At 39.6% G+C, this 15,861-nt stretch overlaps 1 protein-coding gene across 1 annotated transcript in view; it reads right to left on the bottom strand.

Moving 5' to 3' along the window:
• LOC122792399 overlaps positions 1-15,861 on the bottom strand; it is a 339,957-nt gene that overhangs the window by 31,222 nt on the left and 292,874 nt on the right. The window contains exon 6 of the mRNA XM_044060188.1: positions 5,465-5,612. Coding sequence (XP_043916123.1) covers positions 5,465-5,612 — 148 coding nt within the window. The remainder of the gene's footprint in view (positions 1-5,464; positions 5,613-15,861) is intronic.

Genomic DNA, 15,861 nt, shown 5'->3' with positions numbered 1-15,861 from the left:
GTTTCAATCTTAAACCAAATGTTAGCTTTTGAATATCCAAAACAGAGCAGATGGCCCTCTTTTGATTCATCATCCTGCAGAGCAGCCATAATATAACCCTTGCTAAAGTGAGGGGAAAGAGTGGCAGTTTGATAACTGAAAGTATTTATTAGATTTTAAGTTTGTTAACCAGCTAAGTGGGCTAGCCTGTAGACACTTTTCAGCCATGACTTGGGCTCACACTGCACACATCTCAACTGTTCAGATTTTGTAGAATGTCCAGATTTTTCCTCATATTTTTGGTTTCTTTCTCATACAGTTTGTGGTTTGCTGGCAAATCACTGAGGACTGAAATCACTAAATAATCTCATACATTTGAGTTTCAGACTGCATATCCTTGAGAAAATGCATGCTAATGTAAAACCTAACATTCTAGCAACATTTTAAGTTTCTGAGGGCAATGTTTAAAATCTGTCCCTGTTTGTAGGTCTTTGTCCCCCCCCATTCCTTTAGGCTTTGTCCAGATTTCTTGTGTTAAGAGGCTGAGAGCTATGGCTCACAGTAAGCAACATACATGTAGGAAAATAAACGACCCAGGCAAACCAAAGTTTCCAATGTATAATACCTCAGACCCCTCGGAAGGATACCCATGGGAAATTATGTAAATGATTCCTTAAGGACATACATGTCTTGCAGCTACCTGGCTTCTGAGTGCCAAATGACATCTTACTCTTTATGTCTTTATTGATGTATTCAGGCATTAAAGGCAAACTTCACTAGATGTATACTTTTATAAGTCTTTACTGACACATTCAGATCAACAAAGCCAAACCCTACTAGCTGTATACTTTTCGTAAAGCTTTAGAGATGGATTTAGGCCAAAAAAAAGTGAAACCCCCCCCCCACTAGATATATTGATCATTCAGGTTGATAAAGCCAAACGTCACTAACTGTACTAATGGGATTTAGCTTTATTTGGCTGAATCCAGCAAAAAGGACTTACAAAAAGTATACATCTAACTTTATTGGCATGACTGCATCAATAAAGACATAAATGCACATTCAGAGGCTATGTAGCTGAAACAATTGTTATGTCCTTAGATCATTTTTATATTTCCCATGGACCTCAATCAAAGGCATTTTAAGGTATTATGACTCTGGTTTCCCTAGGAATTCTTGTTGTTTTTTTCTATGCGTATTTTCTGTGTAACATTTCTACTTGTTTTGAATATAAATATAGAAAACTTACATAAATTCACGAGTGAGAAAATAAAACGTAAGCGCCATTTGAATATAGAATATGGAGATGTATTTTTAAAGTTGTATCAAGATGAATCACATGACTAGTAATGGAACTGGATCAGGTGATCAACCACATGATTGTTTTAAAAGTATATTAGTTGAATGAAAATTTTAATGTGTATCTGAAGAAGTTTGGTATTGAACCAAACAAAAGCACTCATTAATAAACATGGATTGTGTGCTGTGTGGGTCTGAGTCTGCTTCCTTCCACATTTATTTTAGTGGTTTGTCTGTAATTTTTTGTATTACTAGTTCCATAACCAGACATTGCTGCTAGATCACAGCTGAGTAAGGTCTGTATATCCAGTGGGCCTACCTGATAAACAAATGGTAACATTTATTATCATAGTGGGACTGGAATCATAAGAATCATATAACTGCAACACTCTTATTATGCCATTCCAGCATTTGTGCAATTGTCTGCTTCCTTTTCCTTCACCTCTTTGTCATATGTCCCCCATTTGCAACATATACTCTTTTTATAAAATGCATAAACACAGGACACATTTGGCCATATATGGGTATACTAGCAGTTTTTTTTTCTATTTTTAATTTTGTTAGTCATGTTTTGTTCAAGTATTCATTGCAAGACTTTTTCCGTCGAATAGCATTGCTGGTTATTCATGAAAATAGTGCAATGCCATTTCTCATTATATTGCAAAAATAAAGAAAATTCCTACATGTGAAAAGGCTGTGCCATTACTTGCACACAAAGCTTGGCAACATTCAGTAAGTGATTCAGACAGAATTAAAACGATGTCAGTTGCTTCTGTTATTTGTATATGCTTTCATGGCCTAACATATAAATGATATGTAAAGTGTACTGAAGTGCATTTGGTGCAGTAATGTATTTCACTGAGGGGGACTCTCTCACATTTGTCTTCTCATCGTGCAACTATCTGCCATTGAACATATAAACTTAATATCATTATATGCAGACTGATATCAATATTTGTATGAGTGGAGACAGATGTACAAGCTGTTGGTCAACTATATAAAGGATTATGATGCATACAGTACTTCTGTATGTTCTTTAACAGTCCTCATAAATGTGAGTGCGTGGTGTCTAACAAATGTTGTGGAACTTGTTATGTAGCTTAGTGACCAGATGGGATGTGACAAATTTAACTTGGTTGCGACATGTTCACAGGTGCAGGGATTTTATCCTGAGTGTTGTGCCAGCTTTTAACCATGGCTATATTCTTTCATAAAAACTGGTGAAGTTATCCCCATAAATGTGTGCTTTTGACACCTGTGGTATGACTTCTGTGCTGTTGGTTGGTGATTCAGAAGTCATTATAATATGAGTTAAGCAGCCAGCAGTTCAAATCCAGTGAGTTGTATATTGTATCAGTGTGTAAAATACAGGTAATGTGTTTACTGAACAGATGTGATATGACAAATTCTACTTGGGTGTCACACTCTCCCAAGTAGAGGGGTTTGATATGTGCTGCACCCTCTTTTAAACATTGCCATAACAATTAAAACATACTGGTGACACTGTCCCCTCAACTGCTGCAAGCCTTCTTCTCTGGCATTGGTAGTTAATACACAAGTCAAGAGAATGTGAGCTAGCTAGGCAGCAGTTCAAATCCAGTGAGCTATACCTTGTGTCAGTGTGTAATAAGCAATATTTAACATGCAAGAATGGCTTAATGAATGAATAGTTATGTGATAAAGCTTAGGGATATTTAACAGGTAGAAGGGGTTTATCCCTTAGCTACTGTAGCCAATTGTAAGGATGCTTGGTTAAAATTTCTGTTTTGTATCTTTTGCTGCATGACAGCAAACAGCACCATTGCTATTTAAGGTTGTAAAATACTAATTATCATTTCTTGCCCTATGACAAACATTGAAGAAAATCCCTTTGGCCACATAGATATGCTGACCATCGCATGAAAGAGCACAAACCTGATGCATGAAGGACAGCAGTACTGATATATACATGAGTAGGCATTCACTATGTCAACTGTCACAGCTTCCTTAGCTCAACTCACTACTGAGGCGATGTTCAGTTTTTCAATAAGTTTTGTTGAGGCTCGTGATACACTGATTACTGGTATCAGTTTCGCAGTACTCATTTCTCAGTCTTCCATAATGTTGTCAGAGTCTGTACAAATGTGTGCCTTTTGACAAATATTGTAGAGCTACCTCTTCCTCATAAAAAATGTTCTATTCTGGCAAGCCACTGGGGATTGAAGTCATTAAATAATGACAGACAGTTGAGGTTTGGACTTCATATCCTTCTGAAAATGCAGACTAACACAAAACCTCTCACTCCAGCAACTTTCTAAGATTACAAGAGCATTATTTAAAATCTGTCCCTATTTTTGGACTTTAATCACCTGTTTATGTTGGGCTTTTTTCAGGCTTCTTGCATTAACAAGGGTTTAATGGCAGGAAAAAAAAAAACAGCAACAGATATCCTCGTTTCTCTGTTGTTTCTCCTGAACAGCACTGATGTACTGTGCAGTCATGGGAGCATTAGTCCCATACGCATGCACATTACATTAGTAATCATGGAAGAACACAGAGGAACACTACTGCATCATTATACAAAGCAATTACTGTATTTAAGAAAGGTAATCAAATTATTTCTTAAATGATTTCACTGTATAATAGCAATAACTCACTCTTGGATGTTGGTATTGCAGGATTTACACACAGCTGGCTTTGTTTCATCACTTGGACCTATTTGTCCTTTTGATCAAATCACACTGAATGTTGGTAATTCCTGTGATACCAGCACCTAGTCCTAGGTCATTGCTAAAATGTATGATAAACACCTGGAGGGCAGTACAAGAAAATGTTATTGAAACTAAACAAACTGATAGTTTAGTGCTTTCGTCTTTACATAACCAAGACTTCTTTAGTACCAGTAAGCTTCACTACGACTTGTCTTTTATACATAAAAAAATGTAACACACACTAAAGCAATGACATCACACCATTAAAGAAATCATTAAAAAATGATGAATATTCCAAATTATAAAAATCAAGTTACCCAATAAATACTTCCCACATAACCCGTTCTTCCATAAGAAAGAGTAATTCAACTTATAAAAAGATTCAGTTTTAAAACTGGAATGATGGAAGAATACTGATTCAAAGTGGGCTTATTCTTCACATTGGTTCTTAAATGTGAATGCAGTTCACAAGCTTCTGTAGGTTCATAGGTGTTTACTAGGCTAACAACCACAGAGGGTTTTTTAAGCCTAGCTATGCATCCCAAATTGCTGACAAATTCTGATACCCTTGATAATTGTAAGCAGGGGCTTAGCTTAAAAAACTATAATCTTAAAGCATTTTGTATCAAGCATTTCTACTACTAGGTTCTTTCCAGAACTTCTGCACCATATTCAAAACACAAATTCCACAAAATAATCACGCTATAGCAAACTGTAGCATCCCAGAAATTTCAGGATGAAAGAAATGAAAGAAACTGGGAATAACAATAAGGACAATTCCCTATATTAGGGTTATATGCAGCCAAGTAGCCAAGCTTCAAAAGCTATTATCACAAAGTGTTTTATTTTAGACACTGTTACTATCAACAGCTTGAAAACACTTCTGCACCACTTTTAAAATACAACTTCTAGAAAAATAGTGTAAATAGTTTTCTGGGGTAAATTCAGTGTACTACAGAAATAAATCTTACTCATGCATGAGAACAGCAAGATTTAGGAGAAAGAATAGCCCTCCCACCAAAAAAAAATCATATTTGTTTAGGCTTTACAATACAAAATAAAAAGGTTCAAACAATTTTACCAAATGAGTAACTTCTGAAACCTTGTTTCCATAGCCATTTAGAACACAAATATTTCAGAGTTTGTTTAACTATAACATTTGCACATGTATTGATATGGTAGGATTTAAACACTCCAACTTGGCAGTCTAGGGTAAATCATGTGATACAAAAACATGAGCAGGAGGTAGTGATTCAATAAACTGAGAGGTCAATGTTTGTTCAGGCACAGCCATTTGACACATAATATGCTAGATTAATTTTATATGATATAATGTGATTTGGCTATATTCAGATCAATGACCAAACATGTAAAAACAGTGTATTGGAATTCTTTATTGTTTTGTAGCTTGAACTTTCACCTTTCGGAAAACAATAGCTGAAACAATGTACAAATAAATGTATTAAGGTGCACTAGTACATGAAAAAGTTCTGTACCTGATGTTTGGAATTTCAGGAGTTCTTGCAAGATATTATCAATTGCAATGCGGTTATATGGCTCATGTTTCAGAATAGCAGCTACCAGGCTGTAGAGATTTTCTGGCAAAAATGGCAATTTTTCCACAGGGTGTCCATGGTGAACAACCTAAAACAATAACCATATCACATTTCAAAGATGGAGTTCAAAATGTCATTAGTTACCCTTCATCATCTCTTAATACCAATGTTGAAACATATCACTTTTCTTTTAAATCAGGAAATGTTGAAACATTACTTTTCTTTTAAACAAGTAAGATAAAAAGAAAGTCAGCTGTGACATTTTGACACAAAAATATAGAAAAACAGAATAGTTATGGTCCTGTATATTAAGCCATTGAATATAGTCTCATAAAGGGTGGTGCAGCGGTTAGTGTTGCCACCTCACAGCAAGAGATTCTCTGGATCGATTCTCAGCTGGTATGCCTTCTGTGCAGAGTCTGCATGTGGTCACATGGGTTTCCTCTGGGTGCGCCTGTTTCCTTCCACATCCCAAAGTAGGTGGATTGGACACTCTAAATTGGCAGTAAGCATGAGGTTGTGCGCGTGCATGTGTGTGTGCGTGCATGTGTGTGTGCCTTCCGTGGAAGGTTGGGCGTTGGGCTGGCAACTCAACACTGTAAAACTCCACTGCCAATCATGAGCTGACAGGTGATCTGCTGTGGTGACCCCTAACCGGGAAAAGGAGAAGAAGAATATAGTCTCATAAAGTTACTGCTTTTAGAATTATAACTGACAGATTTACAATACAGTCATTCCTTCAGATTTCCTTACATAACCAATAACTTATTTTTATATTTTGCACGTCTTTTTTTTACAGATGACATGTGGTATTCATTATGTATTTATTTATTTGACATTTGTTAACCGAGTTGGTCCAACTGAGCTGAGGCTCATTTTCAGTGGAGACCCGAGTAGAAAATCTCCAAAGAACAAAAGACAAATACCTAGAAGTTAATAATACAATCACATAACCTAGAAAATGAGAAGTACACAAATCCTCAGTAAAAAGAGTATAACATCTTTACAATGGCATACAATAAACAAATAAACATAGTAATACAAGGTATAATAAATAAGGTATAATAAGTAGAGCAGCAAAGTTGTATTTCAGTGAGAATAAGACCATAAAGAGTTAATTAGTTGTAAAGTAAATTTGAGTAGTGTATAAGGTGATTAAGTAAGGTTGTTGTTATATGGGGGCATGACATGGACAGGACCAGGTCTTTTGAAGATAGTGTTTTAGCTCTCTTTTAAACTAATGTTTCAACTTTAATGAGAGTATTGTTAAGGGAGGTAATGGTAAAGGAGGATTTATGCTGAGCCAGAGTTCTTGGGAAGAAAAGAAGGAGTTTTATTTTTTTAAGATTTAGTACTAGTTGATTACCTGACAGTCATGTTTCGACAGATGAGAAGGTGCCTTGAGTGAGTGCTAGCAGATTAGGAATATTATAGTCAGTGGCGATAAGTGTCGAATCATTGGCATATTGTAATAAAGTTGAGAGCTTACAGGCAGAATGCAGTTTGTTAGTAAAGATATTGAACAAAAGGGGGGCCCAGGACAGATCCTTGAGGAATCCTTGTGTTAACTGTGAGGAAGGGAGAATAGACAGTTTGCCAGCGAACAGATTGTTGCCTATTGGAGAGGTAGCTGGAAAACCACTTTATGGAGGAACTGGAAAAACTGAGGTCTGAGAGTCTAGTTAAAAGTTTAGAGTGAGAGACTATTAAAGGCCTTAGAAAGATCTAGGAATAGACAGGAGATCAGCATGTTGTTGTCACGGGCCTCAGCTACTGTTTGAATGAAAGAAAGAAGTGCAGTGGATGTACTGTGGTGGGGTCTGAAGCCATGTTGGGTGGAAGAAAGCAGACTGTCAAGCAGGTGTTTGAGTAACTGGGCATGTATGCACTTCTCAAGTATTTTGGAGATAGAGGACAGGATGGCAATGGGTCTATATTTAGAAGGGTCAATAGAGTCTCCACCCTTGTGTAATGGAATTGTAAAGACAGCTTTACAGATAACAGGGATACAGGCTTCTTTAATGGAATGATTTATGAGAAAGGAGACAGGGTAGGCAATAGAGTCTGCAGCAATTTTATGAAAGAAGGATGGTAATTTATCAGCAGAGGTTTGAGTTTAGACAAGAGAGGTTTAATGTAAGTGGTGGGTACTGCTTTAAATGAGAAGTTATTGGGAGGTGATTTGTTGGGAGATGAAAGAGGGGTAGAGTAGGTATTATTTTGTGTTAGTTTCTGGATTTTTTCAATGAAATAGTTATTTAGGAGAGAGGCTGTTTCAGTGGAAGAGTTATGTGGGAAGGGGTTAGGAGTACTAGGGCTGCCAGGATAAAGAAGATTATTAATGGTTGTCCAGAATTTTTTTGGATACTTATGTGGGTTGGATTGGGAGGAGCAAATAAAATATTTCTTATAATTTTGACTAGTTTTTTTGAGAAGTTTCTGAGCTGTTTGCATTTTTGGAGTATGGCAGAGGACTTGTTTTTGACCCAAGCTTTCCAGACACTGTCCCTCTTATGCATAATAGAATGGGTGTATTTTATGAGCCAAGAGGCAAAGTTAGATTTTATTCTGATTTGTCTGGTAGGTGCTAATGAATTAAGAATGTCTAGAAATATCTGACTGAAAGACCTAACATCTTCTTTGAGAGGGAGGTGACTAAGGAAGGACCAGATTATGGTGGACAATTTAGAGTTAAAGGTGTCAGGATTAAAGTTGGTAAGTTTGCAACAGTTTCTGTAGTGGTGGTCTTTTGGTGGGTACTGGGAGAATCTGTGGAGGAAAGTGGGAAAGTGGTCACTCAAAGAGTTTGGAAGAGTCCTAGGATTATGATGAGGGTTGAGTTCTGAGGTTAGGATCCAGTCTAGGGTGGATCCAGTAGAGGAATTTTTGTTAGTCCTGGTAGGGGAGGACATAAGTTGGTGGAAGCTGTGAAGACTGATGCTAAAACTAGGAGGTGTAGATGTAATTGTAGTCCAGTTAATATTAACATTGCCAAGGATAATGGTTTCATATGGAACATGCTGGCTGATCCATGAGAGTATGTTCTCAAGGAAAGGAATGTTGTTCCCTGAAGGGATATAGATGGAGGCTATGGTGAACATTTTGTCTGAGTTAAGGTGACAGTATACAATAAGAATTTTGGCAGGCTCAAAGTTAGGTATAGAAATAGAGAGTGGGGACATGTTAAGTTGGTTGGAGTAGACGATGGCAACACCTCCACTCATTTTGTTAATTCTGTCAGAGTGAAAAATATTGTAACCTGAGGGTAGAATTTTGGTATTTGTGGTAACCAGGTTTCTGACAGGGTTAAGATATGGGGGGGGATGTTAGCAATCCAGGAATGCAGCTCTGTAATTTTATTTACTAGGCTTTGGATATTTAAAGAGTAAATATTTAATATTTTGAGAGAGGAAGATGGGTTGGAAGGTGAGAGACAGTGATGTGAGGTAAGGAGAGGAAGAGGTAGGTTGCCCTGGATTGGGATGGATATCCCTGTCCAGTAACAGTGTATCCATGAAAGTAATAAAGTGTGTGAAGAGATCAAGGATATCAGTCCTTCTTGACCTTGCAGTAGAGGGGAATGAAGTGTATGGCAAGGTATTAATCTTGAAGAAGTGTGATGGTGTTAGGTGAAGGAGAGATGGACAGATCAACTGTGAGTGTAGGGAGTTAAATGTAATGTGAGTGACTGTGAGAGTGGGAAATGGTATTTGATATGATAGTGCAGTGTAGTAAGAGGTTGATAGGGAAAGAAAAGAAAAGTAATGGCAAGATATACATCTATCATGATGGAGGTAAAACAGAGGTGTAGATGCAGAGTGTGTGACTTAAATACGTAGGTTGGCTTATGTATCAAAAAGTGGTGGATGGGGATATTTAAATGCAGTGAGTATATAAAAGTTAGAGATAAGGAAGGAGGAGGATCTAGAGAGGGGAAAATTAATATGGTGTAAAATAGAAGGGAGGAGGTTGTGGGGGTGTGGAAAAAAGAGCAGATTGTTAATAGCTGGAGAGAGTAGATTGGTTAGAGGGTTGGGAAGGGGTGTGGTATAGAGAATAGAAAGCTAAGGAATTAGGGTGATTGGGAATGGGGTAGGGTAAGGGAGCAGAGGGAGGCCGAGTGTGGTGAGGGCAAAAGGAGCAGGCTGGCCACAGTGGAAGAGTCAATGGAATGAGAAAAAAAAACAATCAAACTGATGTGTTGCAGGTAAGTAATACACTTCCCACAGTATGTTCAGAGACTGTTTACTGAGAACAAATAATAAGATTTGCAGGTCCTTAGGATCGGAGCTTTAGCTCATCAGAAATACACTTAAATTGTGAGGTAATTTTAAATCAATTGGCAGTATGCCTGCTGAAAAGCCATTCTAGAGCTATGTCATATACCTAAACTAACCTACCCTAGATATAAATGCTGTTACCATTAGCTAGCACTAGGAGTTGTTTATTTTATCTCTTTATTTTACATTTCTGTCTGGGTAGGAGAGCTGGTACAAATACTGATTTCAGTTATATAGTTATAACTTCAGATAAACTGTCTGAGACAGTATATATATATTTATTGTGTTTTCTGCTTTTCTGTAAAAAAAAAAACTTGAAAAAAACAAAACAAAAAAAATATCCTTGCTTTCCATACTTTCCTAACTAGTGTTCCAGAGACCAGATTTTGCTGATCCCTGGGCTTTGTCTTGGTTCCTGTTTTCTCCATTTTCCTTGTTTGGTCAAGGGGTAGTTTCTTTACTCACTAGTGGGAGTAGGGAGTACTGAACTGCCTGTTTGTCCTCAGAGGAGTGGTTTAAGGCAGTAACTTGTAGTTTATTGGCCATTTTGGGTCATTTCCTGTCTTTTCCAGCCGTTTGGCGGGCTTTTCCAGCTATTGAGAACTCAGCACAGCTCCTCGTGGTGGCCAGCAGTGTTCCTCTAGCAGCAGAGACCAGAAAAGACTACCTTTCCAGATTTTAAGTATTTTCTTGGCTTTTTCGACTTTTTGTGCCTTTCGACTACTGTTTCTGCTTAATTTATGAAAGTTTGCACTGTTTTTTCTGTGTTTATAAGCTAAAACTGTTTACTGCACTTGCTAGTTTAAGTTTTGCCTAAAAGTTAAACTACAGGCTAATACACTCAAGTGTACTAGCTTTTGATAGCATTTAATCGAAAATCATAGCATTTATTGTGTTTTCTGCTTTTCTGTAACAAAAAACTTGAAAAAAAAAAAAAATATCCTTGCTTTCCATACTTTCCTAACTAGTGTTCCAGAGACCAGATTTTGCTGATCCCTGGGCTTTGTCTTGGTTCCTGTTTTCTCCATTTTCCTTGTTTGGTCAAGGGGTAGTTTCTTTACTCACTAGTGGGAGTAGGGAGTACTGAACTGCCTGTTTGTCCTCAGAGGAGTGGTTTAAGGCAGTAACTTGTAGTTTATTGGCCATTTTGGGTAATTTCCTGTCTTTTCCAGCCCCCTGCTATAAAGCGAGTTGCCACTGTTGCACACTAGGGCAGCGCGTTAAGCAGGTTTAAACTATTCGGCTACCTAAAGTCCACTCTTCAAATTTTCCCTTGAAACTACCTTCCTCGACCTATACTACTGATCTAATCAGCGTATCCTATAACTAAAAGGATCATCTCTACTTGACTCTAAGTAGACTATTCTCTATCTGTTAAACCTAGCACTTGCTCCTACAGTACTTATTACCTTGATACGGCACTCTTATAGATAGCACCCCAAAAAGGCAACCCCCATTTCTCGGTCACCCACATCCCGGAATCTTTTTAAAGTTTTTGTCTATCCTTCTAGCATGTCGAGGGATCAGTTGCTAGTGTCCTCTCCTGCTCAGCTGGTGAACCTGGGAATATTGAGGCAATGTTACAATTGCCTCATGTACACAGACAACCCTCTCCTCCTCCCACAAAACACAAATACATGCGAGAGATGCAACTATACGGCCAAACTGGAGGCTGAGCTCTCTCAACATAGGACTGGCAAGACCAGTCAGGAGGAGAAGGTTACCACACACACTATAGACCCAGTCTCACATAGTACCATTACAACCTCAAATCATACACATAAACACACAAAGACATACTCAGAGGCTCTGATCAAAATCTACCAAAACAGCAGAGGCCACCAAAGCAGACACCCAAACAACCACCACCTCAGAACACAACACCTGCAACACATAGACCTCACAGTCAGAGTGTCAAACAGTCACAGCCCTTAAGGCCAAACACAATGCCAGACACACTAGTCATTGGTGACTCCATAGTCAGACACACTGACGTCCCGCCACCAGACTGAGTAAGGAAAAGGTCACAGTAAGCTGTCTGTCGGGCGCTAGAATCCGCCACATAACACAAGCACTCAGGTCTCTCAACAGCAGGTACAAATATGACTCAGTCATTGTCCACGCTGGTGTAAACGACCTGAGACGCACCTCCTTGGACTACATGAAAAGAGACATTGAGGAGCTCTCTGATTATGTAGCCCAGGCAGGTATGACCCTGACCTTGAGCAGTATCCTACCTTCACCAAGAATGATGCCACAATACAGAGATAAGATGATCAGCTTTAACAATTGGCTTAAACACTGGTGTCATTCAAAGGGGATCCAGTATCTGTCTGCCTGGGATGACATGCTGGACAAGCCACGCTGTTTCATAAGGGACGGCTTGCACCTGTCACCCTGGGATTCCGGATATTGGCAAAGGCTCTTGCCACCCCATAGTGCCTTTTTAGGCAAGGCTCAAATTCTAAACCTACCACCATAGAACACAAAAAGGAAAAAACTAAGGGTAATGCTGCTCAATGCCAGAAGTCTAAATCTCAAATGCACCTTTTCGAGGCCCTTCTCAGTATGGAGAACATCGATGTCTGTGCTGTGACAGAAACCTGGTTCAAGGCTCCTGAGAGCACCCCAGCGCTATCAGGTTTTACCTCATATCATGCGCTCCGGCCCCAAAATCAGGAAAATACCAAGAAAGGAGGGGGGGTATCCATATTCATCAAGGACACCCACACCTCAAGACTGGTGGCAATGCATGATGCATCGGAGACCATCCAGGTGCAATTAACCGTAGGCAAGACTGCTCTGCAAATTGTAGCATGTTACAGGCCACCCTCACAAACTCAGGAACCTCACATGGCCTTCCTGAAAACACTAGAGGGATAAATGTATCACCAAACACCATCATACTAGGTGACTTCAACTACCCAAATATAGACTGGGAACACTACTCAAGCCCAAACACCCTAGCCCAAAAGTTCCTGGAATTCATAAACTCAAATGCCATGGAACAACTAGTCACCATTCCCACAAGAGGAGATAACATACTTGATCTCATCATCACGAACATGGGAGCACAATGTTCAACACCGAAGTATACCCCTCACTGGTGAGATCAGATCACAAACTAATCTCGCTGGAGGTCCTCATCCCACCCCACCTGAAATAAAAAAGACCACAGTAAAGAACTTCTCAAAAGCCGACTTCACACTTCTAAAGACTAGTGTGGTCTCCTTTAAGGCCCCCGGCGGAAAACAGTACTCAAGCCGCTGAATCACTTACAAATGCCTTCTACCAGCACCTGCAGGACTGCATGGATAAGGCAATCCCAAGCAAAACAAAGACTCTTTGTACCAAAGGCAAGCATCCAGTCTGGTGGACCCCAGCCATAAACAAACTCTACAACAAAAGGAGGAAGCTACTACAAAATAGAGCAAAATCCTTAAAAGGTAAGACACCCTTGATCACTATAAGTAAAAAACTAAGAGCTCTCATAAAATCATCCAAAGCAAATTTCGAGAGAAAAATAGCTAAAGACTCAAAAGACAATCATAAGGCCTTCTTTAGCTATGTTAGAAACCTAGGAGGAAACTCCCAGATATGCTCAGAACTAGTTCAAAATGATGTGAAGATTACTGATCCTACAGACATTGCCAACATACTGGCTGACAGGTTCAGTGCAAACTTCTCCCCCCCAGCCTGCCAAAAGGAGAGATATCTATACCAAACGATTGCAGCCCCCGGAACATCTCCAGCGCCCAAGTGAGAACTGCTCTCTCCAAAGCAAAAACACAGCATCCATGGGACCTGGTGGTGTCCCCGGCTGTGTGCTCCACGAACTCAATGAGGAATTAAACCCACAGCTAGGACAGCTGTTTAATCAAAGTCTTACCTCTGGATACGCACTCCAGGAGTGGCGCACTGCAACTGTGGTTCCACTTCACAAAGGCGGTGCCTCCACCGACCCTGGAAATTACCGGCCCATTAGCTTGACAAGCCTTATCTGCAAAGCCATGGAGAGGATCATAATGGACCTCATAAATAAAGACATAGGGAATTTGCAGACTTTGGATCCAACCCAGTTTGGCTTTGTCAAAGGCAGATCATGCCTTTTAAACTTGGTTGACTTTTTCGAAACAGTCACCAAAGCCGTTGATGAGCGAAAGGCAGTCCATACAGCCTACCTCGATCTGGCTAAGGCCTTCGATACAATACCCCACTCGGGTATCATTGAAAAACTCATCAGCTTAAATGTTAACCCATACATCACAAGATGGGTTGCAAACTGGCTGAGTGACAGAACCCACAGGGTCAGAGTTGCTGGCGCCATGTCAGACTCAAAGCCTGTCACAAGTGGTGTCCCACAGGGCTCAGTCCTGGGCCCACTCTTGTTTGGCATCTACTTTTCCGAAGTACAAGCAAACACAGGAGGGTTATGGCTGACAAAGTTTGCAGATGACTGCAAACTGGGCGCCATAGTAGAAAACACATCTGACACAGATATCCTTCAGAAGGGTCTCACAGAAGCGGATAACTGGTGGCAGAGCCACGGCCTAAAGTTAAATGCCAAAAATGCATAGTCATACCCTTCGGGAAAAACAAGGTTACCCTAGCTACGAATAGGTGGCAATCCACTGAGCACAGAAGACGTTATCAGGGACCTGGGGACCCAGGTTGATAGTAGTCTGTCATTCGACACCCATGTAGCTAAAGTAGTTAGGAAGACCTTCTACATTGCCCACCTTATCATGAAGGGATTCTCATCTAGATCAAGGGAGGTTATAGTCTCCCTTTACTCATCACTCATCAGACCAATGATTGAGTACAATGCCCCATTCGGAATGTATCTGACCCGACACTTGCAGCAGCTGGAGAGGCCACAAAAGTTCCTCACCAAAAGGATAAAGGGTCTCAAAAATCTATCCTATGCTGCCCGACTGAAAGAACTCCAGCTCTATTCAGTCGCTACCGCTTGCTCAGAGGTGACCTTTGCCTAACATACAAGGCCATGTCAAACCCAGATTTGATGAATATGCTTCACCTCAAAAATCCAGATCCATCAGAGCCACAAGGGCGGAGACTTAAACCTCGACACGGCTATTAATAGGACGTGCTGGAGGGATAGATTCATCACCCAAAGACTCCCTATGCTGTGGAACAAAATCCCGGTACATGTGAGGCAGAGCACCTCGCTGGCCTTGTTCAAGAGAAATCTTGACCAATGGATGGGAGATCGCAGATATACCCCAGGGATTACCTCAGTGTCACTGCTCGACAGAGGCACAGCAAAATAATGGGTATAGTTCCCCATACTAAAGGGGTGGCGTAAGCCACAAAACGATGGGCTAGGCTTGTAAATGCCCTCGGGCAGATAGCCTAGTATGAACCTATGAACCTATGAACCTATATATATATATATATATATATATATAAATATGAAATAATATTAAGGACAAACAATATCATCTTGTTCTAAATTATATTACATTGTTCAAAATGACAAGAAGTTAACATTCAAATACTTTTGTAAGTAGAGTTAGTACAGTTAGTTACTCTGTGATAAGGTAAATAATATTTTAAAAAGTGTAATCTTATATAGAGCATTATTGCATTCTGATTTTTGATGCTTACTGGAACTAGATTGGAATATAATGTCACTGTCTGTATAAGTGATGACATCTGCTGCTAACCAGAATAATCAGCATATCTCATTTAGGTAGAAATCTTTGAGAAACCTTTGACATTATTGGGTGCTGGTATAAGTAATTTGAAAATTATTTGTGGGCTACCTTCACTAGTACTTTAACCAGGCAACTTAGCAGGGACATGAGTCTGTTGTAGACCTACACATTAGGTACCTCCCCCAGGTTTGTATAATGAGCTGCAAGTTTTCCAAAATGATGCCATTGCACCATCAGATGGGCTCAGATTGATGGGTAACATGATTGATTCTGAGATACAGTTGTACATAATATAAATACATTTTGGTGGTAAACCATCCCATAATGGTGGTCCATACATTTTTGTCTTGGTGTAGCAGCATTTTCAATGTTTATTTGT

This window comes from Protopterus annectens, chromosome 1.part2 (assembly GCF_019279795.1).
Source record: "Protopterus annectens isolate FY-2018-M chromosome 1.part2, PAN1.0, whole genome shotgun sequence".
In the NCBI taxonomy this organism is placed as follows: domain Eukaryota; kingdom Metazoa; phylum Chordata; order Ceratodontiformes; family Protopteridae; genus Protopterus; species Protopterus annectens.
This window is presented reverse-complemented; position numbering and strand designations above follow the sequence as displayed.